Genomic DNA, 25786 nt, shown 5'->3' on the forward strand with positions numbered 1-25786 from the left:
TCCACCCCTGCACAGCTCTGCTCTTCCTTGTCCACTCCCTGTCCTTCCTGGTAACAGCTGTACTTCTCGGCATGTCCTTCGATCCTTTGGCCTAACCCTCATCTCCCACGCTGTGATGGGCAACATCTATATCCTCCTCCCACCTCCCTTCAGCCCTATCGTTTAGAATATCAAAACAAAGCAGATTTATAAAGGCATCTTTAGACTGGTTTGTTTATGGAGTCCTTCAAAATAAGTCAAGCGTGAGGAAAGGCAAACAAGCATCCTGAAAACTCAAAGTAGGGATTTGCAGGATAATTCAGGTGGGAGGGGAGCTCAGAAGTTCTCTATTTGAAGATACGCTCAAAGCAGGGTCAGCTATCCAGTCGGACCAAGGCAGCATGCAGGCTTGCTGAAGAGTATTTCCAGGAACTGCTCTACTGTCTGTATAAAAACCCTGCCCTTTGGCTGTGGAGGAAAAGCCTGCTGAGTCCGTGTGAGGTGAGGGCATGCCTTTGGAAGATTGCAGCCAAAACCAGCTGTAATAACAGGGACAAAACCAGGGAATTTCCTCCCTGGGAACTGCAGGAACCTGAATCAGGAGATGCCTGTTGTTTTGGCTGCACACTTGAGCTGGAAGCAGGGGTTTTCTGACCAAAAAGTATGAGAACTCCTTAACTGGAGTTAAGGATTGCAGTCTTTAGCTTGTGCTGTAATCCCCATCTCAGCTGTCTGCACTGGTCTGACGTTAGATATTGTGGCAGCTGGAACCCATCTGCCCAGGAGCTAGCTAGCTAACTATTCTGTTACTTTCAAGTCTTGGTCACTTATACGTATTTTCCCCTGTTTTGTTTAATAAAGTAACTAGTAAAAATGGAACTTCTCAACCTTGTCTCAGTGAATGAATATCCAAGCCTGGCCAGTTACAAACCACAGGTTGTGCTCTGGAGGGTGTGGGCTTCTCCTTATTTCCCATGAATCTAGAGCTGGGAGAACAACTGCAGATTTTTTGTAACGCCTAATTACTCCTATCACCCACTCTGAAACAGTCTCGGGTGCCAGGGCCCTTTGCCATCACGTTGCTCTACAGCAGATACTTGCACGGGTTTTCTCTTCCCAGACCCAAGCACGGTGCGCACACGAGAGCGCGCTCCAGAGTGAAGAAAACTCCATCTGCAAAAACTCTCAGCAGCAAGCAGTCCGCCCAGGTGTGCATGTCATTGCACTGACAGCACGAGCCCCCCTCGCCCCCCACTGCCCCCAGCACACAGAGACGAGAACACTCTGCAGATATGGCCTCGGGAGATATTTATTCAACAGTTGCAGCCTGTCAGTGCCCAAGGGGCATTTTCCCATGCCTGGAGGTACTTGCGGTAGAGCAGGGACTCTTCCTCGCCCGTCTGGTCCCTGGAGGCTTAGTGGTACTTGCGGGCCAGAGCATGAGCCACAACGCTGACCAGTTTTTGCCAGGCAGACTGGCAAGCGGGGGTGAAATCCCTGGCGAAGTGGGAAGCCAGGACGATGATGAGGATGTCTCCGAGGAGCTGGAGGAGAAAGAAGGAAGCACAGGTGGGGTTAGTGCTGCATGGACTGTGGTCCATGTGTGGGGACGGGAGACATCGCAGCAAGGAGGGCTTTGCTCTCTTCCTGGCTTCTCTAGCTCCACCGACCCCACCTTGTTTTGCCATTTATCTTTGATTATAAACATTTTTTTCCTTTCTGCAGGCTTTATTTCCCTGACTTTCCTGCAGCAAACTTCTTTCCTTTCTGCTCTGCCCTTCTCACTTGCGGCCTGTGCGTGGACCCTCTTGCCCATCCCCTCCCAAACAGCACCTTCCAACCCACAGGACTTCTTTTCCTTCTTCTGATTTCTCCATGAGGCTGTATTCCAACCCCCCATACTATCCCTCTTGCCTACTCTGCACCTCCCTGTCCCTTCTCAGCCTTCCTGCCCATGTACTGCAGTCTGGCTGCAGGGACTGGCTTGCTCCCCGCTCCCGGGGCTACCAAGACAAAACTCGCAGTCTTTCCATAGAAAGCTCTGGATTTTGAGAAGCCAGTTTGTGCTTGCCTCTTAAAAAGCTTTGAAAAAGGTCAACTGTTTCTCCCCATTTTTAGCATTCTAAAGCAATTTGGCCTAAACCCCATTCTGTAAAATGCTTTATTTTTTTCCTTTGGATACAAATGAAGAAAACTGCCAAAAACTATTTTTCTTTTGTGTTGGGGAAAAGTGTTGGGGAAAGAGGTAGTTTACCAGCCAGACAGGCAGCCCATACTGGACGAGACAGAGATCTACTCTCTTATTTTGGAGCAGGTTAGCTGCTCGTCTTGCTGTAGGAACTACAATTTTCTTAAATGATCTATTTAGCTTCCTTCTCCCCTAGATTCCTCCAACCCATGCTGCTTTTCCATCTGAGTTGGCTTTTTTTGCCCCCAAATTCCTTCCAACACCTTTTCCTCCCCAGTGCGGCACTGACATTACAAATGGGACCCTGTGGAAACCATTCACTCTCTTTCAAATAGTCCTGCAACAGCTGTTCACTCTTTTGGGTATTACACAGGGCTCTGCCTCCACCAGACCACAGAAACTACCCCCAGGCAGCTTTGTTGTGGGCAGCCCCTCCAGGTTCAAAGCAAAGCCTGGTGATCCCCACACTTTGCAGAGAAGGGGCTCAGGCTGTCAGCGTCGCTCACCCTGAAGTTCTCGGGGTCCACATGCAGCTTCTCGCAGTGCAGCTCGGACAGCTTGGAGTAGGTTGCCTTAATGTTGTCCAGGTTCTTCACGGCTTCCCCAAAGGAGGTGAGCACTTTCTTGCCATGGGCACGGACCTTGGGGTTGCCAACGATGGCAGTGGGGCTGGAGAGGTTCCCAAAGGAGGCGAAGAACCTCTGGGTCCAGGGGTAGACGATGAGCAGCCTGGGGAGAGAGAGATGGGGGGACACAAGCAGAGACTCAGACACCATTGACACTCCCTGCCTCCAGCTGCAGCGTTTCTCCATGCAGGGTGGCTGCAGAGCCGGGATCAGGAGCCCAACCTACCTGGCCAGGGCCTCGGCACCACATTCGTCCACGTTGACCTTGCTCCAGATGCTGGCAATGAGCTGCTTCTCCTCAGCTGTCCAGTGCACCATGGTGGCGAGGCGGTTTTGCTCAGAGCTGCAAGAGGACACAGACCCTGTAGCTGCACCGCAGACCCCTGGAGGCTTTTATCTGCTGCTGGCCGCTCCTCCCCATCCCACGCTGAGGGGTCATTGGCCAAGGCTGGGGTGGGGGTCCGTGTGGGGGGAGAGCAGAGAGAGGATGGCCAGGGTGTGGCAGACTGAGAAGAGGCCTCCCGTTATCCTGAATTCAAGAGCTTTATCCATTCCCTGCTGTGCAGGCAGCTCTCCTTTCCAGCTACCACAGGTGGACCCCTCCGCAGAGAGAGTGCTGCACAAGTTACTGTGCCGTAGCCCACTGCCACTTAAAGCCCATGCATGGGATTCAGTGGAGTGTGGAGCCTTGTGCCCTGACTCTTCCAAGTGGTGGACTCTGCCCTGACTTAGTCTCTGTTAATAAAGGCATGGATTCCCCCATGAAATTGCAGCCAGTGGCAAAGTAATCCAGTGGGCAGCTACAAGTAGACCACTTGGCTACCCAGAAAGGTGCTGCAGGAGGACTGCAGTCACCTTGCACCACTAGAAAGCGTGAGGGACATTATAATTGCTCAGAGGGCATCAAGAGTACTTAGGCTTTGTGGTTAAGTTCTGCATTAATCATTCTTCCTCTAACAGAAATTCACCAGAGCACTTTCCTTTTTCTTTGGGCATAGGTAGAAACTCCCCACAGACGTCCCCCCCTCAGCTATAACATGACCAAGCAGATGCAGGGCTGCTGGCCAGGGAACAAACATCAGACAGGTTCACCCTTCTCATCCCAGTTCTACTTCAATCCCCTTCCACAAAGGAGAGGTAAAATAGCCTTTTAGCACAAGGTTTGCTGCTGCAGGCAGCACAAAAAGGAGCAAAGCCAGCTCAGAGCTGTCCAGTCCCCAGAGGAAGTCCAGGGTGCTTTCCCGTGACAAGGCTGGTGCATTTTACACTTCCCCCAAGTTCAACCAGGCTGTGCCCAGCCTCTTCTGGTAGGAGGAAGAGGTGTTTGAACCCCAGGTGAACTGCTGGTCCTGTGCAGCTCTTGAGCACCCTCCCCAGCAGCAATGTGCCTCAAGGCAGAGCTCTCCTGTTTGGGTTTTGTGTTTGTTTGTTTTGGAGAAGACCCAAGAACCAGAGTCCTTGCAGAAGACACAGGGAGTGTTAGCCTGATCGCAGCGCAGCAGGGATGAACAGCTCGCTTCCTGCTGGTTTTACTGGGATTGGGATTGGGATAGGTAGGAGGCGCTGGGTCTTGTTCTCCCAGCAGGTAGGATGACCAGTGGCAGTGTAAGAGGAGGGTGTTTGCATGGCCACGCGCCAGCAGCACTGAAGAGCTGACCAAGCTCCTGTCCAGAGAGCTGGGCATGCCTTCCTCCATGGGCCATCTCCTGCTAGGAGTCTTCTTGGTCTTTTGCTGAAAATACAGAAAGGGGAGGAAAATCGATTGAAAGAAGGAAAATACTGAGCTAGATTTTTCAGTCTAGTAATATTCCTCTTCCCTTTAAATGGTAGAACTTTTTTTTTTCATAGAGGAAGGATTGAAAAATCTTCACTGAGTTGCTAACATCTGTCTTTTGACAAAAGTATTTAGGGCACGCGGGCAGCTGTGCTACAGCATGGTGATAAATTGAGACAACTGGTGTCCTGCTGCATGCACAGGGAGCCAGCGGGGCGGGGGGAGCACCCGAGCAAGGGAGAACGCAGCCTCGCCGCCGCTGGTGCCCCGGCTCCGGCACCGCGCACCGCCTTATCGGCCACGCCAGGAGCCGATGGAGCGTCCCAGCGCCAGCCGCCTCAGACGTTGCTTTGAGCCGCCCAGGGGGCTGCCGGGTCCCCGTGGCCGGGTGCTGCCGCGGGCCGGGCTGCTATTGCCAGGGAGGCAAAATGAGCACTGGGAGAAGATGCATCCAGGTGGATCTGATGCATCCAGGTGGATCTGCTTGTTGGGGGTAGGAACGGGGGTATCATCCCCGAGCTGGGCTGAGGACCGGGAGCAAAACCACCAGTGCTCGCATTGCCCTGTACTGTGGTGGCCACGAGGTCCTCGGGGGTGGAAACCTCTGTCCCTGGGGGGTGGGGAGGAGCATCCCAAATGGGAGCCCCAATAGCAGGAAAGGGGGAGCAGCCCATTCCTTCCCTGTTTTGCTCACCCATAAGGTCCAGTGTGACAGGTCTGGTGGGTAGGAGGAAACCTGCTTGTACAACTAATACAGTCATTTCTGCCTGAAATCTATGAACAATTTCATTGAAGAATCTGACTGATTTTTGTGGCCCCAAACACCACAAACAGTGTACTCTGTGCCTGCCCAGCCACTCTGCAGGGAGGAAAGCACTTAATAGCTCATAACAATAATAGTAGCAGTAATAATAATAAACAATAGTAATAATAATAGCAATAATAGCAACAACAGTAATAATAACAGCAGTTCATGAATTATATTCTCATGTACTCCACGTCTGCCTTGACACTAGAAACAAAGTCCCTCTTCCCTAAAGCAGTGGGTGCAAGAAGGAGGATTTGGGGGTCTCAGAGGGCACTCGACACCTTTCAGCAGGGCAGGAGGGGGGATGCTGATGAGTGCAGATGAAGCAAGGGTAATACAGAGTATAGCCAGGGTGGCAGAGATGCTGGAATACAGAGCTATGCCCTCTTTTTTTTCCCTTCAAAATGCAAGCACCTCTTTTGAGCTAAGAATTGTTTTTACTGGATCATGCTCAGACCCAGGTGCCTCCCACGCCACAGACAAACTCCTCTAAGGAGTCTTGCTCTGCAGACACCCAAATAGCTTTGCACACACAGAGCATCCATTGATGCTCACATGCAGAAAAATTATTAGTATTCACCACTATGGAATGACTGGGCCCCTAAAAAGCTGCAGAATGGGTGGTGTAGGATGAAAAAGAAGTGCATAAACAAGGTCTGGACAAGTCTTGATAGCAACATGCAAAATGTTTATCTATAACCTGCCCCCACCCAGCTCACTGCTAGGCCAGTATGAGTCAGCTCATTTTTTATAGGCTTTATGCCAAAGACGAGCTGGGGTGGATTAAAGTCTTCGCTTTGTTTATCCTCCTTAAAAAAATATGAATTCTCTGAGCTCCCCACACCTGCCAAAAATTACCCATATTTTACGGTAAAACATAGGGTAGTTCCACAGTGCAAACTTTTTTTTTGAGAGGGGCGAAGGTTTCATGTGTGTAGAGGTAGCAGGGCTGTGCCTAGCCAATGCTCCTGGGGCATGAGCACCATTTCCAGGGTTCAGGCAGATCCCACATCATCCCTTAAAAGACAAAAAAGAACAAAAGGAGTTGGTCGTTCCCTGAGAGGGAGATGCCTGTGCTCCTGGAGCTCACCCCACGGACGCCCCAGGCCCTCCAACCCCTCCATGCCATTCAGAGACACAGACACACAATGGAGACTCCACAGGATGAATTTTATTTGGTTGTTACAAGATGTAGGCTCCAGAAGAGGATTTCAGCTGGTGCACTGAAACATGGCTTCCCGCTTCCTGAGGTTTTCCTGCTAATGCTTTAGTGGTACTTGCGGGCCAGAGCGTGGGCCACCACGCGGACCAGTTTCTGCCAGGCGGCCTGGCACTCAGGAGTGAAATCCTTGGCGAAGTGGGCAGCCAGGACGATGATCAGGATGTCACCCAGGAGCTGGAGGGACAGAAACACCCCCAGGTTAGCAGCACTTAGGAGCCTTCAGATCCCCTTGCAAGTATTCACATCAGCCCTGGGGAAACCTCCAGGTGTTTTGTAGGCTTAAAGGTCTCCCTGGATACTGTGATCCTTTTCAAGATGTACCTTAAACTTTGTTCTCTAAAGATTCAGCTATCTAAAAGTGATTAATCCTTTTGGTCTGTCTAAAATGCAAGATGCACTTTAAATGCACTGAAGTACAAAATGCACCAGCCCCGTGTAGTCTGGGCCGCTGGGTCAAACCTCCTTTGCAGCTCCCCAGCTGACCCCATGCCAGCTTTCCTCCTTCTGGTGCTACCATGGGAAGAGTAAACAAAAATTCTCCAGGGATTCTGTTGATTAATTTTTTTTTCTTTCTTCCTTCTGAATTAATTTGAGGGTTTCTCCCAGGCAGAAGATGCTGTGGGGTGCCTGTGCTGAGTAGCAGGGAGCTGGCACACAGTGCAGTGCAAGGCACCCTGGCACTAGCAGCGGAGCTCCTAGGGGAAACCCTGCCAGCCTCAATGGTCGATGTCGGGGTTTCTTCCCCATTAGGAAATTTTCGGGTCAGAGATGTTGGAGCCCAAGTTTCCTCTCCCTCCAAGACCCAATTCTACTTTATTTTTGGTATCTAGCTGCTGCCTCTTGATGTTTGCTGCTCTCCTCCATGCCAGGTTTCGCTCTTGCTTCTTTGCTTTCCCTTGGCTCAAGCCTCTTCCTGCTCCGACAGCTGCTTTCACTTTTCTCTCCTCCTCCCTTTCCGCGATTAAACCACCTCCTCACCGCCTTTCCTTCTCCTTTCCATCCTTGCTCCCTGCAGACAGCTAGTCTCTAACCGCAACCACTCAGCCCTTGGTGCTTTCCCATGCTACAGCACAGCCCCTTCCCTCCTCTCCTGCCCGTCACCCTGCCCTCCAGCCTCCAGGGAGTCCCTCTCCAGCCAGAGTTCCTCTCTGCATCCCCCAAGCAGTGCACACCCCAACGTGTGGGCACTATGGCACAGACAAAAGCATGAGGAGACTCATACGAGTGGAGGGAGGCCTTGGGACAGGCAGGGGGACCCCAGGTGGGACCATCACTCACCCTGAAGTTCTCGGGGTCCACATGCAACTTGTCGCAGTGCAGCTCGGACAGCTGGGCAAAGGTATTCTTGATGTTGTCCAGGTTCTTCACAGCATCCCCGAAGGAGGTGAGCACTTTCTTGCCATGGGCACGGACCATGGGGTTGCCGAGGATGGCGGTGGGGCTGGAGAGGTTCCCGAAGGAGGCGAAGAACCTCTGGGTCCAGGGGTAGACGATGAGCAGCCTGGGGAGAGAGGGATGGGGGGACACAAACAGAGACAGACATGGTTAACGCATCCTCCAAGGAACAGGTTCGTCTCTGTCCTGGTGTCCAGGCCCCCGACCTACCTGGCCAGGGCCTCAGCACCGCAGTCGGCCACGTTGACCTTGCCCCAAAGCCCAGTGATGAGCTGCTTCTCCTCAGCTGTCCACTGCACCATGGTGTCGGATGGAGGGTAGCGTGTAGCCGCAGGGAGGTACGGAGGAAGTCTCGGCTCTCGCTCCCAAGGGGATCGCCCGCTGGCCAGCGGCTCTCCCCGTCCCCACTTTTATACACTCCGCTGGGCCCCTCCTCTTCCCCGCGCACCCCTCCATTGGCTGCATCCAGGGGCCCAGCAGCCCTGGCACCCCGAGGGAGGGGACGCGGCGTCAGGGTGGGGCCCAGGGCAAAGTGCCCAGAGCCACCACCGCCACCACGAGCCTGCAGGCTGCCTTCCCCTCTGTCCTCCGTTGCCACCTCTGCAGCATTTACCTCTGTGCAAAGGCTGAGCACAGTGCCCAGCACCATGCAAGCCCCCAGAAAGCCCTTGGAGGAAGGTACACACAAGGCTTGGGCTGCAGTGGTGTCCCTCAGATGGTTCAAAGCCACAGTGGACAGTGTTGCTGAGAGCCAAAAGACGAGGTCCTGAGGGTGTTGGGTCTGTTCCTCTGAGAGCCCCAATATGTACAAGTGATTTCTCCTTCTTCCTCTTCTTTTAGACCCTGTCAGGCTTGGGTTCTCCTCTTTCTCTTTTGTTATTTGACAGTTTGCTAACTCCAAGGTGACACTAAGAAAAGTGTAGGCAATGTCTACTGCAGTCAGAAAGCGCCCCTGCCTCCAAGAGCTTAGCAAGAGGCAAGAAGGGCAGACTGGGAGGGAAGCGTTATAGCAAGGGGCACACATAACCTGGACAATCTCAGCTTGCAGAGGCCCTAGAGGAGGTGGAGAAGACCAGCTGTACAGGGAACTGTATATGGCAGGAGACAGTGCTTGTCCCGGTGACATGGCATACAAAGCAGGAGCAGGAGCAAGAGCTGTTTTCCCTGATGATGGGGCAGGGGACACCAGTTCTCTTGTATCTGCTCACTTTGTGATGGGGCTGCAGCAGAGGACCCTCTGGCCAGGCTTCGGTGGGGGGTCTCACTGCTCCAGCAGCACAGGCATCCCCCAGTCCACTGCAGAGCAAGCTGCAGAGTTACTGAAAACCTGCCTTGGAACCATTCCCTCTGCTTTCTTCCTGATAACGGGGTGTGAGCGCTCGGGGGAGAGGAACCCGCTGCATGGACGTCCTGAGTGTGTCCCCAGGGCTGCAATCTGGGTCATAGGGGGTATTACATGTAAGGAGCAAGGAAAACAGATATTCTGTCCTTCATGTACATAAAACTACCATCCTTGGCCATGAAAGATACTTGTGTTTATTACATTCCACCTTTAATAATCTGAGAGTCATAATGATTTAGACAAGGAGCAAAAGGACCTTTTTTTCCTTCCCTAAAAGAAGTTACAATCAATGGACCTCATCTCACTGACAGTGGCTTGGAGTCCAGTTGGAGGCCTGTGGCTAGTGGCATCCCACAGGGCTCAGTACTGGATCCCATCCTGTTCAACTTTTTCATCGATAACCAGGATGAGGGGACAGAGTGCCTCCTCAGCAAGTTTGCTGATGATACCAAGCTGGGAGGAGTGGCTGACACACCTGAGGGCTGTGCTGCCATTCAGAGAGACCTGGAGAGGCTGGAGAGTTGGGCAGAGAGGAACCTCATGAGGTTCAACAAGGGCAAGTGCAGGGTCCTGCACCTAGGGAGAAATAACCCCAGGCACCAGTACAAGCTGGGGGCTGACCTGCTGGAGAGCAGCTCTGCAGAGAAGGACCTGGGAGTGCTGATGGACAAGAAGTTGACCATGAGCCAGCAATGTGCCCTTGTGGCCAGGAAGGCCAATGGTCTCCTGAGGTGCATTGGGAAGATTGTTGCCAGCAGGTGGAGGGAGGTGATCCTGCCCCCTACTCAGCCCTGGGGAGGCCTCATCTCAAGTGCTGTGTCCAGTTCTGGGCTCCCCAGGACAAGAGAGACATGGAGCTACTGGAGAGAGTCCAGCATAGGGCTATGAAGGTGATCAGAGGGCTGGAGCATCTGCCCTATGAGGAAAGGCTGCGAGAGCTGGGCCTGTTTAGCCTGAGGAAGAGAAGACGAAGGGGGGATCTGATCAATGTGTACAAGTACCTGAGGGAGGATGTCAGGGGGTTGGGGACAAACTCTTTTCAGTTGTCCCATGCGACAGGACAAGAGGCAATGGGCAAAAATTGAAGCACAGGAAGTTCCACCTGAATGTGAGGGGGAATTTCTTCCCTGTGACAGTGGCAGAGCACTGGACCAGGTTGCCCAGAGAGGTTGTGGAGTCTCCTTCTCTGGAGATCTTCAAGGCCCACCTGGATGCAACCTTGTCTACCATGCTCTAGGTGACCCTGCTTGAGGAGGGAGGTTGGACTAGATGATCTCCAGAGGTCCCTTCCAACCTTACTGATTCTATGATTCTATGACACTGTTCCCACTGTGCATTTGTATAGAAAGAATTGCTCTACTTAATCTGCAAAAGATTTAAAACATTAAACACAGTGATGTTCACTGGTCTCTCAATAAACCACCAGAGTATTTTAATTTACATTTTTTGTATGTTTATTTGTTAGGGTCTTGAACATCCCCTGGATTTTCCCCTCTCAGGCAGGTCTCACTTGCATGAGTGCATAAAACCAGAGATGGCTTACATTGTCCCATATATCTAGGCATCCTTGTTCTCCTAGCACCACTGGGTTGTCCCTTCATCCTCTTTCCCACACAGAGCAAGACATCCATTTGTGAGTGAAACAGTTGGTGTTTATTTGGCACTTAGAGCCCAGGAAAACCAAAGGACATATCTCGTTGCAGAGCTGTGCTCAGAAGTCAGGAAGATCTCCCTGTTTCACGCAGGGGCCATGTGGCTCAGTGGTACTCATGGGCCAACACATGGGCTACGACATGGACCATCTTCTGCCAGGTGGACTGGCAGGTGGAGGTGAACTCCTTGCCAAAGTGGGTGGCCAGGACGACAATGAGGATGTCACCCAGGAGCTGCAGGGATGATAAGGCCATCAGTCCAGCACCACCTTTTGCCTCGAGTCACACTGCTCTGGTCCACATGTGGACATACCAACTGACCAACAACCTTGTGTGCCTGGGACCACAGCCCAACTTGGGGTTTTTGGAGGATTCATTGCAAAACAAAGAGCTAATTTTTCACTACCCAGGGTAGCACCAAACGTCCCAAACAGTTTGAGTCTGCAGCACTCACTAGGGTGCCTGGATGTGCTGGATCCTCCTCCCCAAACACATTATTTTTCCCTTCTGTACTAGTGTCCTCTCTCTGCTTCAAATGGGGTTGTTCTCTCCTTTCATTTCCCTATCCCCCCTCTTTTCCTTGGCTCATATCCCTTCCTTCTGCATAAATGGCAGTGCTTATTTTCTCCCTTGATTTAACCATTCCCTCATACCCAAGATAAGCTCTTTGCTTCAAATTTTGCCTCCACTTCTTCCCTTCTGGCTGCATCAAGCCCACATTACTTCCTCCTCCACTCACTCTGCAGGCCGCACATATGCCACTTGGTGTTTCATTCACACTCGTGTTACCTGTGTGAGTCCCTTGCCTCACATCTCTAAACCATAACGCCTGCTGATTCTCCTTGAATATACCTATTCACTACTCCTTCTCCCCTCCTCTTTGATTACAGCTGATTCCCAGGCTCAGACCTCCTCAGAGATTTTTATCTCTGCAGAACAGAAATCTCTGTTCAGCTGAGAATGGAGTCTGAGCATCACTCACCCTGAAGTTCTCGGGGTCCATGTGCAACTTGTCGCAGTGGAGTTTGCTCAGCTGAGCAAAGGATCTCTTGATGTTGTCCAGGTTCTTCACAGCATCCCCAAAGGAGATGAGCACTTTCTTGCCATGGGCACGGACCATGGGGTTGCCGAGGATGGTGGTGGGGCTGGAGAGGTTCCCAAAGGAGGCGAAGAACCTCTGGGTCCATGAGCAGCCTGGGGAGAGAGGGATGGGGGGACACAAGCAGAAACACAGACACCATTAGCACACTCTGCCTGCAACTGCAGCAGTTTCTGTGTCCAGGATGACCACTGAGCACATGCTGCAGAGCCAGACCTACCTGGCCAAGGCTTCAGCACCACATTCATCCACATTGACTTTGTACTAGATGCTGGTAATGATCTGCTTTTCTTCAGCTGTCCAGTGCACCATTGTGTTGACTGAGTGAGTTTGTTTGGGGCTTCCCTGAACAATGACGAGGAAATGGAGCTGAAGTCTACCCCAGGGATTTTTATACACTAAGAACAACTTGTCCTAATTTCAGTTGATATGGCCATTGGTTGGGGCTGGGATGGAAGCAGAACTGCACAAGGAAAGTAGCAATTTTGGATACTGTCCAAGAGGAAAAGAGGCCCTTCCCCCCCACCCTTCTGCCTTTGAGTGGACAAGCGGCATCTCGCACAATGAGCTTACAGTTGCAGCCCTGAGTGCAGGTGGAGCTGCCTGCACGGCTCCTCCTTGGCTATTGATTTGCAGCATTGCAGATGGGGACTGCATAAGCAGTGCAGATCCATAGCGACAAGCAGTGATGATCATAGGCTGCAATCTCTGCCTTGGCCTTGCTTTCAGACCACTGATGGTGTATAGTATATATAACGGTGTATAGTATAGGTGCCCGGCACTCAATGGGAATTCATCCTGAACAGCTCTAAGGATCATCAACCCCATCTCTAAGGAGCAGAGGCTTGCTGGGAAACAAGAATTGAATGAACAACCCCAAATATAGTCCCTGTACTTTAAACACAAGAACGTCCGTTCTTGTCTGTCCAAACAAAAAGCTTCAGAGCTTTCCATGCTCTACTGAGTCTAAGCTCTGCTAGATCCCATCTCTATTCCTCATGGTCAGAGAGAGTGAACCCATCTTGGAGGCATGGCTCTGAATTACAAGTCCCCAGGCACTCCATCATCTTGGCCTTGGTGCTATGAGGAGTATAAGCCAGATGCATGTCTTCCTTGGCTTTGGATCTAAGTGAAACTACCCAGAAAACATTTGGCTAGAGCAATTAGGAGGTGTGGAGGGAAGTGGGTTTTCCTCCTCAGGTTTAAGTGGTGGTTTAAGTGATTAAATGCAGAGACTTTGTCTGGTGACTTAAGCTGTAACTGATGACCTGGCCTTATGCACAAGACTGTTTCTCTAGTCATCATTCTAGTTCTGCTAACAGTATGTGTACAAATTGATTCACGTGTGTGCTTTCTCAGTTCTTAGAGGCATATGAAATGCGGAAGCTGTAATGCCAGTAAATTGATCTGCTGCAGAGACCAGCACGACTCACCAGCACCCTCCTAGCAAGTTATTTCATCAAAGCACTTTTCACACCATCTCAAGCAATGGAGTTAGTGCCGCTGGACTGCTATCAGCTGTCAGCTGAGACAAGGAAAAGCATGAGATGAAACCTCATGTGAAAAACTTTCAAAGGCTTTTCAGTTTTAAGATTAGTCAGACACAAAGATGTTTTAAGGAGGCCTCTCAGCGTGCGAGGGGAAGTGTTTATCATGATGTACCAAGCCGAGCTAATTTCTATAATTTCTGTCCAGTTCACAGAGTCAAAGGAAGATCTCCTTTCCTCCCAGCACACTCACAGCAATACTTGGCAGTATCTACGTCCCCAGTCAAGCTCCAGAAAGAGGAATAAGGGTTCAGTGGTCTACAGTCCACATGGAATGGATTTCACTATCCTCAGGACTCTTGGCTTAAGCATCCTTGCAGCTGGCTGTTTCCTCATGATATGGGTGAGACAGAAACCAAGGTCCTTCCTTGCCTTTACATGCAAGTGCCATGTACAGTGCACTGGGCAAGTGCCATGCCCAGTGCCAAGGACAAAAAACCAAGGACAGAAAACTTTTTTTTTTTTTTGAGGGAAACCACCCAGCTGGCACTGAATAACAATTGAAGTGATGGCCTTTATAAAACAAGCAGAATTTACTGGTCACTCTGATTGCAGCAGGCAGTGTCCCGCGCCAAGCTTTACCAGAGCCCTTATCAGCAGGAGTGGCAGAAATACCCAGCCTCTGCTGCTCTGGATCCACGCCAGCCTCTCTTCTCTCTCCTCCAAAAGACAGCCAGGCTGTCTTGTCGGTGTCCTTACTCACATTTTATTTGCTATGATCTTCCATCCTCAACTGAAGAGTCCTGTCTGGGCTCATTGCACTCTATGACAACATCTTGTGGTCTCCTAAACTAGACCAGGAGCTCACTCATTCCTCCTGGGGTGGATGAAGCAAACAGCAAAATGTGAATGTGTACGTACAGTGGTCATAAAACAGTCCTGCAGCAGCCAGCTCTGCCTTTCTCGTCAGCCACTTGGAAAGGACTCTGGGCTCCTAAAGATCACGTATGCCCCAATGCATTGTAGTCAAGTACTAATACTGCCTCTGTCCTGTGCCTAAGCTCTGCTCCCAGAGAGGACACGGTCTGCCCAGCGAGAGGGCCTGGGAATGTGCTTATAATTCCAGCTTTGGTGGAGTGACTTTGGGAGAGTCACTTTGCTTGCTGATGCCTTCATTCCCTGGCTGTGAAGGATTAGTGGGCCACTGAAGTCCTTCCCTTTGCAAAGAGCTTTCAAATAGGCTGACAGAAACACTGCTGGGATGAGGTAGCATCACTCTGACACCAGACCTCCTGTTGTGTTCATCCAGCCTCATGCCCAGGGCTCACCTCCAGCGCCTCTGCTTGGGGCTATTGGAGTTTCTGACTGCTCTGGCTTCACACAAGAAAGGGGCAACTTTTGCTTGGAAAGTCTGGCACACTAAACCTCCCTTTCTGGATCTGCAGCACCAGCACTACACCCTGCCCCTTGTCTACACCTTTAATTGCAGAATACGGCCAATGCATCTCTTTTAGCAAGTACTCACGTGTGAGAGGAATCTGAGGCACATAATTAGCCTTCAGCCTCTGCAGAAATCATTTCCCCAGATCTTCAAAGTCAAATGGGACCACTGGGAGCTGTCTGGACCTCCTGCTTGGCACTGCCAACATGGGCCAGTATTTGAGCACAGCAGGTGAGATTAAATTGAAGCACCTCAGTTCTCTGGAGACTGGACCACTGAGTGCCATGGTCAGGGAGCAGGACACACAGGTGGAGAGTTAATGCCTGAAACTCCTCACAGGAGGAAACTGCCTGAATGAGAGATTCCTAACTGAGACCTACAATGGGCTGAGGTCCCAAAGGACAAGGAAAACCATTGGCCTCCCTCTCAAATCTGATTCATAGGAAAAAATCATTTTGAATCCAAATGAAGAGACCAACAGTGAAACAACCCTCCAACCTTCCCTACTCCGGCATACATCTAGCTAATGCTGAAGAAGAAAAAGCGTTTCTAACTCCTGTGAGCCCCAGTTGAAATACACAGCCTAAGTTTTGGGCCCAGTTGTTGCCCATTGCAGTTTTGGGCCTGTTGAGGCGATAACCACCAGTGGGATATCTCCATGGCACAGGATGGAAGAGGAGGAACAGAATGATTCAGATATTCACAGATGATGAGGCCAAAACGTATTGCTGACCAGCTTGCTTGTTTCCCCCCTTTTTTTCTTTTCAATCCAGGATGTTCTAGGCATTGCCAGCAGGTTGTTTGTGTAGGACAGAGAGACTGTGAGTGCAGATCCCTGCTCTACCTGGAGAAAGGCAGAAAATTTATTCCTAAATAACCCAGAACATAGATTTCATCATTCTGGGACATAGACATGCCTGTCTAGATATTCCTGCCTCCATACCTCTTAAGTTAGTCTTAAAGCTGATGCATTTATGCAGAATTCTTCCATTCCAGTGAAAAACTCATTGTACCATTAATCTGAGTAAAAAAAGCTCTGATCAGTTCTATGTAAAGCAACTACCCTCAGTCCCTCCCCTCCAGATCGTACACATTTCCTTTAGCTGTCCTAGTCTCATCAAGAGGGCTGTAATGTGAAGAACATTTTTACTGCTGCTTCAGAAAATGCTTTTAGTTGAATTTTTTGAGATAGCAGTACTAAAATATGAAGGGCCAAATTTCTGTCTAATCTAAACTGGCTTCAGTGAATCTGTACAAATTTATACCCTCATACACCCTCACAGAATCACAGAATGGTTGAGGTTGGCAGGAAATTCTGGAGATCACCTAGTCTAACACCCCTGCTCAAGCAGGGTCACCTAGAACACATACGCGTCACAGGTTGAGGTGCTTTAGGGCTGGAGAACCTTTGCTTGTCCTGCAGCTTGGCCTTCTGCACAGGGTGGGCCAGAAATCCTCCTCCAGGGGTTTCAGCAGGCTCAGAAGCACTAGCTGAACTGGAATGTGCTCTCTAGAGCGGTGCCAATCTCTGATTTAAAGGTTAAGATCCCCATATGTCCCACTGAACTCCCTTTGCAGACGTGTGCTTATGTGTGGAGCACACACTTGTGTGCTGAGCTCTTGGCTGCTCCAGGAGGATAAGAAAGAACATTAGAGACCAGGTGGAAACCTTTAGAAAAGAGTCCAAAAAGCTGGTGAAAGTAGTCTCTCCATTATGACAGGACTGAATGCCTCCCCAGCGCATGGTCCCATCAGCCCTGAGTCCCCTCTTTCCCCCCCCCCCCCAGTGACCCCAGCCCGACCCTCTCCCACCCCCACAAGCAGCCGCAGAGACAGGAGATCATTAAGAAGTTCAGAAAATAATTTTTATTGTCTGTTAGAGCCACATCTCCTATCAGAAGGTCTAATGGTATTTGTAGGCCAGAGCATGGGCCACCACACCAACTAGCTTCTGCCAAGTGGCCTGGCAGGCAGGGGTGAAGTCCTTGGTGAAGTGTGCAGCCAGCACGATGATGAGGATGTCTCCCAGGAGCTGGAAAGGAGAAGGAAGGAAGTCAGGTCAGCACTGTGCTGAGAACTCCCTTTCACCCCACTCAGGACCCTGGTGCCCCACTGCTTTTGCAAGGACAGGGAGGCATCTGGATCTTGCAGTTAGGACCCAGAGGATCTCTTTTAGCTGAATTCTGTCTGCAGAAAATAGTTTTGTCATGACCACATGCACTTATATTTACCCACTTTAGCCTCCTTGCATCTTCTTATATCTGCTTTTTCTAGTCTCTAGTCTTTATTTTCACCTTCTCTGACTTTTTTTTTTTTTTTTTTTTTTTTGTCTGCTATGAAACCCTATGGCAGAGAGTCAAATCAGTTCAAGGGCTCTCTGCTACATCTCCAAAGCATGGTTTGAAGAGAAGTGGAAACGGAGGCTTCCAGACACACCACATCCAGCCCCCTCAGCTCCTTCCCGAACTGCTCCCTGTCTTCACTCGTTGTTGCTTCATGTTCCCTTGCACCCCAGTCTCCTTCTGTTTTCTCCCTTTCCTCATCTGCTGGCCATGGCCCCCTCACTCAGTCCTGTCCTCCTTGTATCTAATCCCACTTTGCATCCCTAGGGCCTCTGCTTCCAATGGTGTCTGGTCCCTGATGACCCCACACTTGCTTTTTCCTCTCCTCATGTGACTGTCAGCCTTGCAATAAAGGAGTCAAAATCCCCCTCACCCCCGAGGTTTGGGAGGTGACATGGAAACACCCTCCAGACCTTCCAGACCCTCTTCTCCCATAACAGCCCAGCTCTGCTCATTCCATCCTTCTCCTGTTTTACTCAAGTCACGGCTGTGCCAGGCTGCAGGCTTTCACAGCACCTCCCTGCCCTTGTCCCCAAAGCCTTCACAGATTGGATTCCTTTCCTGGCATTATCAGACTCCCAAGTTCTCCTTGTCTCCCTCCTAAGAGCACACTTTCCATCCCAGACAGCCCCTTTCTGTTTTGTTTCCTAAAATCAGTGCTATTTATGCTCCTTGAAAATGCCCCTGGCTCTGAGCTGTTCTGAGGGATGGAGGGAGGAGAGAGAGGAGGACAAGCCCTGAGCATCGCTCACCCTGAAGTTCTCGGGGTCCACATGCAGCTTCTCGCAGTGCAGCTCGGACAGCTTGGAGTAGGTTGCCTTAAGATTTTCCAGGTTCTTCACGGCTTCCCCAAAGGAGGTGAGCACTTTCTTGCCATGGGCACGGACCTTGGGGTTGCCAACGATGGCAGTGGGGCTGGAGAGGTTCCCAAAGGAATCAAAGAACCTCTGGGTCCAGGGGTAGACGATGAGCAGCCTGGGGAGAGAGAGATGGGGGGACATAAGCAGAGACTCAGACACCATTGACACTCCCTGCCTCCAGCTGCAGCGTTTCTCCATGCAGGGTGGCTGCAGAGCCGGGATCAGGAGCCCAACCTACCTGGCCAGGGCCTCGGCACCACATTCGTCCACGTTGACCTTGCTCCAGATGCTGGCAATGAGCTGCTTCTCCTCAGCTGTCCAGTGCACCATGGTGGCGAGGCGGTTTTGCTCAGAGCTGCAAGAGGACACAGACCCTGTAGCTGCACCGCAGACCCCTGGAGGCTTTTATCTGCTGCTGGCCGCTCCTCCCCATCCCACGCTGAGGGGTCATTGGCCAGGGCTGGGGTGGGGGTCTAAGCAGTGGGGACTCGGCCTGTCAGCTGGGTGGTCAGTCTGCACTGAGGTGTGGTCTTCAGGGAAAAAGTCCTGTAGCAAGCTTAACAGGCACAGTCAGGACACAATATCCCGTTATCTCCCTCTACTTCCCTCCTTGTGCGTGTGCTCACCCTACACACAGGCACACATCACTCAGTGCCTTCATGCCTGCAAAAGCCACTGACCCTCATGCAAGGTGTTTTACCATGGTCTCATGCATGCAGCCCCCAAGGCTTTGACCCCCTGTAAGATGCACGGGTTCCCTAAACTCCAAGGAGATCTGTCTCAGGTGGCAGGTGACCTGATTCATGACTTTTAGTACTTCACAGGCCCCTCTGCACAGGAGAAGATTCCTAAGGATGCTGAGTGCTATTGCCTTGGGCAGGAGCTCTGCATTTCGGGTGCACAGACCCACGCACAAACCCCTGTTCTTCTATCTACACATAAGTGTGGAAAACATCAGCCCATCAATCCAGTCCATCAACACCTGAACTGGATGCTACAGATCCAAGAACGTCTGACTTTGTTTTGCATTAACGAAGCAGAAAGCTACACCTTTTCCACCCCTGGAATGCTCAGGCAGAGCTTCCTTGAGCACCAGGATTTTGGGGAAGAGCTTTGTGGGGTGCTGGTACAGTCAGACCAGCAACATCCACTTCCACCAGTTCAGGGTCTGACCAAAGGCATTTATTTTGATTCTGAAGTTCATTTTCCCATTGAACTACATGGATGTTTTACTGAACCAAAGTGCGTATTAACTTCAGGTGAAATTCTGCTCCCACATGCAGAAATGTAACACCCAGATGCATGAGGATCCGTACAAGACCTTGACATTCGAATTTGCCCGTAGGCAATTTAGGAGGTTTCATCCAGACCCCTGGCCCATTCCAGTCAGAAACCAGTACTGGTCCATTGATTTCAATGGAGCCACACTCAGCAATATCATGAACCTGTCTCACAAAAATGTCATTATGATCCATTTGGGGTGGTTCTTCAATATAGACATATTTCAGCTCCTTGCTGCATGGCCCTAGGAGGAATTATTATCCTTTTATTTCTAAATTTCTGACTCCTAGGCAAGGCCCAAGGGCCTCTTTCAGCAGAAAGTTCACTCATTAAAGTGGTCTGATAACACAATGTGGAAAGGAGGCTGCTCAGAAGAGATAAACGTATCATGCAGGTGGCCAGCGCTTGCTTTAGTTTCTCACCTAAAGGACAGACACAGAGTCACAGAGCCTCAGCTAAAGAGACCTGAAGACTCCAGAAGTCCTAATTATTTAGTAAGACAATACTCAAAGATTAAAATCAGATATGTGCAACCCTAAATGCACACACAGGTACTCTCATCAGGTGAGCCAGCAAGCCTATACCATTGAGCAAAGAGCTGACAAGAACAGCTGTATGCCCAGCTGGGGGAATAACAATAAATGATGGCTTTTTCATTTATTACTTCTCTCATCCTGTATTTGTTGGCAGACCCACACCGAAGGTGAGATCTAAGCGACATTTGAGTCTATTATTAGGAATGCATTTGCCTCATCTGTGATAGGGCTCTGCAAAGCTGAACTTGAAAAGAGCAAAGGTAATGATGCTTTTCTGTTGCATTTGAACCAACAGCATGAAAGAGCTCAGAGAGACGCGACAGCTCAGAGGTATGCAAAGCTGAGGAGAGCAAAACAACATCAGACACAGAGGCTTGGAGAAGAGCATTAGCTCTAATACTGCTATTAATTGGAATCTGCAGTTAATAAAGGCTGATTTTCTGGACTCCACAGAAAAGCAAGCAGAGATACTGCTTATCCTGAGACTCCTCAGGACCTGACCCTGCACTCGGAGCCATTCAGGGGCTGTTCTCACTGTGCAGCTGCGGGAGCAGAGCCGCATCTTGGCAGGATGGGTTAAGTCATGGTCACAGAGAGCCAAGGGAAGGGAAAGAGCGAAGGCAGAGGAGAAAGAGAGTCTGAAGTCATCCCAGCTATTTCGATGAGGCAAGCCCATTTGGTGCTGCTCGCCTATATTGATTCATCTTAATAGCTTGTGTTACACACAGAATAATTCTTTAAATTCTTTAAATCCTGGAGGACTGGCACGCACAGGAAAGGACTAACGGCAGGTGAATTAGTCAGTTAATCAGGTTAGGGCATATCAGAGCCTTGGCACGGCTCCGACTGAGGAGCGTCTGTAATGGCAATGACCTCTACAGCCATTCTGTAAAGTCATGTATGAGCTGCTGCCCACTTCCACCCAGTGGCCTCTTTGGCTGTGTCCAGTTTAGCACTGATGCCTTGTTTTAACCTGAATACTAGAGCTAATTTACACCTTCCACAAAGCTTATTTATAGCTACTGTGAAAAGCGTTACTGCAGGAAACATTACTTGGGGCACAAAGTTGGGCTGTGGGCTACTGTCCAGATGAACCCCCAACCCGGGATCAGCACAGAGCCTTACGAGACGGTTGCAGACCCTAAGGACATCGGCCGAGCTCCTGCTGTAGATCCCTTCGGGACAAGGTCAGTGACCAATTCAGGAAAATGCAGAGCAGAAACAGGCTGGGCTGAATCACCACAATTTACACAGTTTAGCACTTATCCGGACTTCTGTTTGATCAGTGGATTTTCATATGAAAGCCAAGGAGAATTTCTGCAGGTACAATTTCTTTCCTTAGGAGGGTACCAAGAGGGTGAACAGACCACAAATTGAAGAGATACTGGAGCAGCACAGAGAAAACTCAGAGCAGATTAGTGTTACAGCATGTAGGCAGAGAGCTTTATGTTATTACTGCAAGAATTATTTAATTTAGCTCTGGATCATTGCCACAAGCACTCTGCTTTCAACACAAAGACATTTCAAAATACTGCTGTATCATGACAATAAACAAAAGGAAAATGTAACTGCAGGTTAAATGAATACTGCTCTGCACCTAATTCAGCCTCTAGTTACAGTCAAATGCAGACACAGATTTCGCATGTGGCCAAACAGGGCAGAAAAGGGCTCACTGTGACAAAACCCGTGTCTACTTTCTTATGGTGTAGGTGAGCCTGGGTTCCTCCAGCAAACGGCGTAACCCATCCCCTGGCACTGGTCGTTGTCTGTGAGAAAGCTGAACTGCGCCCAGACTGTTGCTCCTGAAGTGTTGTCGATACTATTTCTACTGTGACATTTTACATCTTATTGGCCCCTTAAAAAAAAAAAAAAAAAAAGAAAAGAAAAAACAGCTGCAAAGGTCAGGAACATAGAAATTCTGCATCACAGAAATAATAAAGTACTGGCAGCAGGAATGGATGAAATGACAGAAGAGCATAGGTCCCATCTGTCCACCTCTTATTTGTCCAGTGATATCCATTCAGAAGTCAGAGAGAGCTAATCATCTTCTAATTTGGATCTCTAATTTCAGGGATCTGTTTTTAGCCCATTGTACCTTTTAGGTCTGATTTCAAGAGTGTGGAGCACTCCTTGCTGTGCGCACTCAGGCAATTCAGATACCCCAGTGTCAGACACACAAGGCCTGAACTTCGTGCTACATAAGGACTTACCCATCATGTAGACATGGGCCTTGGTACTTCAGCAGGCTTACAGCCTTTTACCATGTTGCTTTAATACCATAGGAAATCTCCTGCTAGGTTTGAAGCCTGCGGATCTGAGGTGACACTGTCCGGGCTTAGGGGTCTGTTTCCAGCAGAAATGCACGGAGGGAGTCCAGAGCACTGACGGAGGGATGAACCGACCCTGTTCTTATATCCCAACCCCTATATCTCTATAAAAGGATCCACCAGGCCATATTCAGCCCTAAATCCAACTGAGTGTCATTGGCTATGGGGGTTCAGAGCTGAGCGAGGTGGCGGGATAAGAGGCACAAGGTCAGGCACTAAAGCCAGGATACTCTCGGGAAGAGCTAATAATCTGAGCTCCTCCCAAGAGTATCCTGGCTTTAGTGCCGCTTCTGAGTTACCCCTGAAGAACTTCAGGTACAAACTACAGAAATAGGCAAAAGAGGTTTCTTTATTCATGATGAGGTGTCTCCAGGAGGGTCTTGTATGAGACACTGTTTTTCCTGCCTATAGCCCCGCTGATGGCTTGTTCTTACCACTCAGCCTTGGTGGGGTTTTCACCCGCTTCGGTTCAGGGGTCTGCAGGGGACACTGAAGGGGATGGTTGGCCTGGGGGGTCACAGTGCAAGGGTTGGACGTGGAGGGGAAGAACAACGGGACTAGGGGCTGGGTTTTTCCAGCTGTGTGAGGAGTCTCCCTACGGCACGGCGCACGTTTTACCATCAGACCGTGCCGCCCTCCCCCAGCAGAGCGTGGCTGCAGCCAGCAGGGCAGCACCCATCTCTCCCAGGGCAGGACTCCGTCTCGCTTTGCCGCGGTCTGGCATGTGCAGCATCCTGGGGCAGGAGCGTTGCGGACAACCAACTATCAGCTCGAGGGAGCCGTGGTGCACACCCCACAGCCGGGGCCACGCTCAGCTCCTCCTCTGAGCTGCCCTCTATCGCCGTCCGGCAGCTCCTGGCTGCCCACACCCTCCCAGCCCCGCACCAGATAGACCACTCGACACCCTCACTGCAACCGGAGATAACAGCCAGCGCCTGGCCACCATCGAGATGCCACAGCCTGTTTCCCACCCCTCTGCATTTAGCAGAAATAGGCTGCAGTGTTAGCACTGACGCACTGCTCAGGTTCGTCCCGATGGATGTCCATCCATCCATCCGTATCTGCTTTCATCCTTGGCTAGAGTCACACCGCTGTGCAGCCACGGTATCTGTGGGAGAAACAGGGTTTACCTACCATTATCTTTTTATTTAGGCAGGTTAGAGGTGCTACTGGACAGGCTTTCCAGAATCTTTCTCATCACAGCCTAGAGGCAGCTTTATACCAGTACAAAGTGAGTACAAAGCATGGCTGACCAGAAGGACAGGAGCTGGCTCTCAGTTACCCTAATGCTCCTTTCTGCTTCTTTTGCAGTTTGGGCATCCTCAAACATATGTCCTCTGGGGCCCTGCCAGAGCAAGAGGTGACCACAAAAGAGAGAAGGGGGGTGGAAAATTAGACTCACAAAAAAGATTCCCTCTGGGGTCTTCTACCCATGCAGACAAAATAAATTATTATTAAACCACAAAATAATACAGTGTCGTGAGTTCTGGACTGCAGATTAGTGGTCTAGTTTGGAAACTTGACACAGTCCCATTTGTGGTATCCCATCCCCGTGCTCAGACACGGAAAGCCTTCAGCACAACCATGCTCCTGTTTGTGACTGGTCACTCAGCTGGTCTATGGTTAACCCAGAAGTCTTGCTCCTTAGCGGTCTGCTATATATCCCTTCTGTTCAGCCAGGCACAGACAGCGTATGGAGCTAGGAGGCCAACCTGGTGCCTTGGCCCTTGTGTTTCATCCAGCTGTTGGATGTTAGCAGGGAATTCCTGTTGCACTCCATTTTTTGCAAAGGAAGTGGATGCAGGGGCTGAAACTTGCAGGTATAAGTTCAGGGGAGCAGAAAGGGCACTGGTAGCTCAGGACCAGCCTGTGGAGCAGAGCGATCTGAGCTTGCACACCCATGGGACAGGCTGAGAGGAGGAAAGTACCTTCCAGGCCTCAGACAGGAGCCATGAAACCTCCTGTTCTAAAAATTGCCAAGGACTTGCCATGCTTCAGAGGTAAACATGGATCCCAATCTCAACAACAGGCCACACGGTGACACGACTGTGTCCTCCCTCATGTCGTTGCCCATGGCATTTGGCTGTGTCCCGCCACCTGCCTTGGCCCATGTCCCATGTAAGAGGCTTGGAGAGCTGTCTTGCTGGTATGGCTGCTCTCCTCTCCTCCTCCATGTTTTTCCTCACCTAGATCACTAAGGGATCCAGGAACGCCTTGAACAAACTGGGATGGGCTGCAGGGAGAGCAGCGGATCCAGCAGTTCCTGGAAGATGCTTGTTATAAACAAGCTGGGCAGCACCTTACAGTTCACCCCCAGAGCCAGGAGGGACAGAAATTCTTGTGCAAGGGCTTCAAGGAGCAATGCTGAGCTCAAGCAGAGACTTGCTTCCTCCTGTGTGTGACACAGGCCCAGCTGGGCCAAAAACGCTTTTTCACCTTTAAAACAGTTAACGCTGGCTTCTCCCAGGGTAAGTGATGGACTGGCTGTCCTCACCTGGTCCTACCTGCCAACCACCTTCAATCCTTCTGCCGGAGGTCATCACAGACCTGTTTTTGTGTCAGGACTTGGTTTTGGGAAGGGAGAAACAGGGAGCTGATTCCAGCCCCAGATCAGCTGTGTATTCAAACAGCACCAGTGGATCTGATGGGATGGCACCTGGGACAACCCTTTGCCTCTACAGCCCGCTGAGCAGTCACCTGAGAGCTGGCTGCAAAGCATACCTCTCCTGGCAGGTCCCCGGTCTCGTGGGGCTGTGCAGCCCAGCTGACCTGCCTGGTGCTGAGATACACCACGTTTCGGTGGGTGAGGTCCTGGTGCTTGGGCGCTTGTCTCAGCATCGCTGTGGTCCCGAGACTTTGGGGCAAAGCAGGGCCCAAAGCTTGTGACTGACTATGCCCAACTCCCCACAGCTCCCAGCAGATCCTCCTCCTCCAGGAATGACCCTCAGACCCTGCTGCTCCCCAGAGACCACTTTATTCTGGGACCTCAGATGTCAGGCAGAAAAGCAACCTCAAAATCAGCATCGCTTGCCTGCCACTGTCGGATGGGTCTCACTAAAACACCTGGGGACTCGAGCCTGCTTTCTGCAGCAGGATAATTCAGCTATTCCTGCCGTACCACCATGGCACGTCCCCAGTTGTAAATCAAGCGTGTCACGAGTTTGCAGTCGTGCTGGTCTCTGCTGAGTCACGCCAGCCGCTCCCAGCGCCCGGCGCCCGGCGAGGGGTGATAATCTGCACGGCGCAAACATGCGTTTGGCTGGGCAGCGATAAGGGCAGCCCTCGGACGCGGAGGAACTGCTGCTTTCTGCTGTGTCAGACTTCTGACGCAGCAGAAAATAATTCTGCTGAGGCACTGTGGTAACCAGCTGAAAAATAAGTTTTTTTTTTCTCTCTCTCTCTCTTAGCCTGGAGGGAAAGTGTGACC

The 25786-nt window shown here is 50.8% G+C and overlaps 3 protein-coding genes, 1 long non-coding RNA gene and 1 pseudogene across 28 annotated transcripts; 1 reads left to right on the forward strand and 4 right to left on the reverse strand.

Annotated features, from left to right (window-relative positions):
• Window positions 1-1270: 1270 nt before the first annotated feature.
• On the reverse strand, window positions 1271-6457 carry LOC134135741 (hemoglobin subunit epsilon). 2 transcript variants are annotated; one of them, XM_062567526.1, is made up of 5 exons: window positions 6277-6457; window positions 4451-4525; window positions 3020-3136; window positions 2674-2896; window positions 1271-1523 (listed from the first exon to the last, which is right to left on the reverse strand). In XM_062567526.1, the coding sequence occupies exons 1-5, from the start codon at window positions 6303-6305 to the stop codon at window positions 1395-1397; spliced, it is 573 nt and encodes a 190-aa protein (XP_062423510.1). In that variant the 5' UTR covers window positions 6306-6457; the 3' UTR covers window positions 1271-1394. The 2 variants fall into 2 exon arrangements, with proteins under 2 accessions (XP_062423510.1, XP_062423511.1); XM_062567527.1 differs by having other exon boundaries at window positions 3020-4525; window positions 6234-6457.
• Window positions 6458-6526: 69 nt separating this feature from the next.
• On the reverse strand, window positions 6527-8388 carry LOC134135742 (hemoglobin subunit beta). The gene is made up of 3 exons (XM_062567529.1): window positions 8203-8388; window positions 7876-8098; window positions 6527-6771 (listed from the first exon to the last, which is right to left on the reverse strand). The coding sequence occupies exons 1-3, from the start codon at window positions 8292-8294 to the stop codon at window positions 6643-6645; spliced, it is 444 nt and encodes a 147-aa protein (XP_062423513.1). The 5' UTR covers window positions 8295-8388; the 3' UTR covers window positions 6527-6642.
• Window positions 8389-11076: 2688 nt separating this feature from the next.
• LOC134135743 (hemoglobin subunit beta-like) lies at window positions 11077-12412 on the reverse strand (annotated as a pseudogene).
• A 4452-nt stretch (window positions 12413-16864) lies between these two features.
• LOC134135744 (hemoglobin subunit rho) lies at window positions 16865-25599 on the reverse strand. Of its 24 annotated transcripts, none has more exons than XM_062567534.1 (6): window positions 25081-25594; window positions 23494-23704; window positions 21158-21887; window positions 18454-18570; window positions 18108-18330; window positions 16865-17045 (listed from the first exon to the last, which is right to left on the reverse strand). In XM_062567534.1, the coding sequence occupies exons 3-6, from the start codon at window positions 21181-21183 to the stop codon at window positions 16917-16919; spliced, it is 495 nt and encodes a 164-aa protein (XP_062423518.1). In that variant the 5' UTR covers window positions 21184-21887; window positions 23494-23704; window positions 25081-25594; the 3' UTR covers window positions 16865-16916. The 24 variants fall into 24 exon arrangements, with proteins under 24 accessions (XP_062423518.1, XP_062423526.1, XP_062423524.1 ...); XM_062567542.1 differs by lacking the exons at window positions 23494-23704; window positions 25081-25594 and adding an exon at window positions 22794-23368 and having other exon boundaries at window positions 21158-21369; window positions 21727-21887; XM_062567540.1 differs by lacking the exons at window positions 23494-23704; window positions 25081-25594 and adding an exon at window positions 22794-23368 and having other exon boundaries at window positions 21158-21416; window positions 21727-21887.
• Window positions 23042-23823, forward strand: LOC134135747 (uncharacterized). The gene is made up of 3 exons (XR_009957346.1): window positions 23042-23384; window positions 23512-23590; window positions 23671-23823. It is a non-coding gene; the product is annotated as an uncharacterized LOC134135747 (long non-coding RNA).
• Window positions 25600-25786: the final 187 nt, after the last annotated feature.

This window comes from Rhea pennata, chromosome 1, assembly GCF_028389875.1.
Source record: "Rhea pennata isolate bPtePen1 chromosome 1, bPtePen1.pri, whole genome shotgun sequence".
Taxonomy (NCBI): Eukaryota; Metazoa; Chordata; class Aves; order Rheiformes; family Rheidae; genus Rhea; species Rhea pennata.

Excerpts from the sequence above, each read along its gene's own strand:
- LOC134135744 (XM_062567531.1), bottom strand. The coding sequence starts at position 23,430 with ATGAAAGCAGATACGGATGGATGGATGGACATCCATCGGGACGAACCT. Across the intron at positions 18,571-23,377 it reads CATCGGGACGAACCTGAGCA|CTCTGAGCAAAACCGCCTCG; the intron begins GTGCGTCAGTGC and ends GTCCTCTTGCAG. Across the intron at positions 17,046-18,107 it reads TGGACCCCGAGAACTTCAGG|CTCCTGGGAGACATCCTCAT; the intron begins GTGAGCGATGCT and ends TCTCCTTTCCAG.
- LOC134135741 (XM_062567526.1), bottom strand. The coding sequence starts at position 6,305 with ATGAAACCTTCGCCCCTCTCAAAAAAAAA. Across the intron at positions 2,897-3,019 it reads GGTGCCGAGGCCCTGGCCAG|GCTGCTCATCGTCTACCCCT; the intron begins GTAGGTTGGGCT and ends CTCTCTCCCCAG. Across the intron at positions 1,524-2,673 it reads TGGACCCCGAGAACTTCAGG|CTCCTCGGAGACATCCTCAT; the intron begins GTGAGCGACGCT and ends TTTCTCCTCCAG.
- LOC134135742 (XM_062567529.1), bottom strand. The coding sequence starts at position 8,294 with ATGGTGCAGTGGACAGCTGAGGAGAAGCAGCTCATCACTGGGCTTTGG. Across the intron at positions 8,099-8,202 it reads GGTGCTGAGGCCCTGGCCAG|GCTGCTCATCGTCTACCCCT; the intron begins GTAGGTCGGGGG and ends CTCTCTCCCCAG. Across the intron at positions 6,772-7,875 it reads TGGACCCCGAGAACTTCAGG|CTCCTGGGTGACATCCTGAT; the intron begins GTGAGTGATGGT and ends CTGTCCCTCCAG.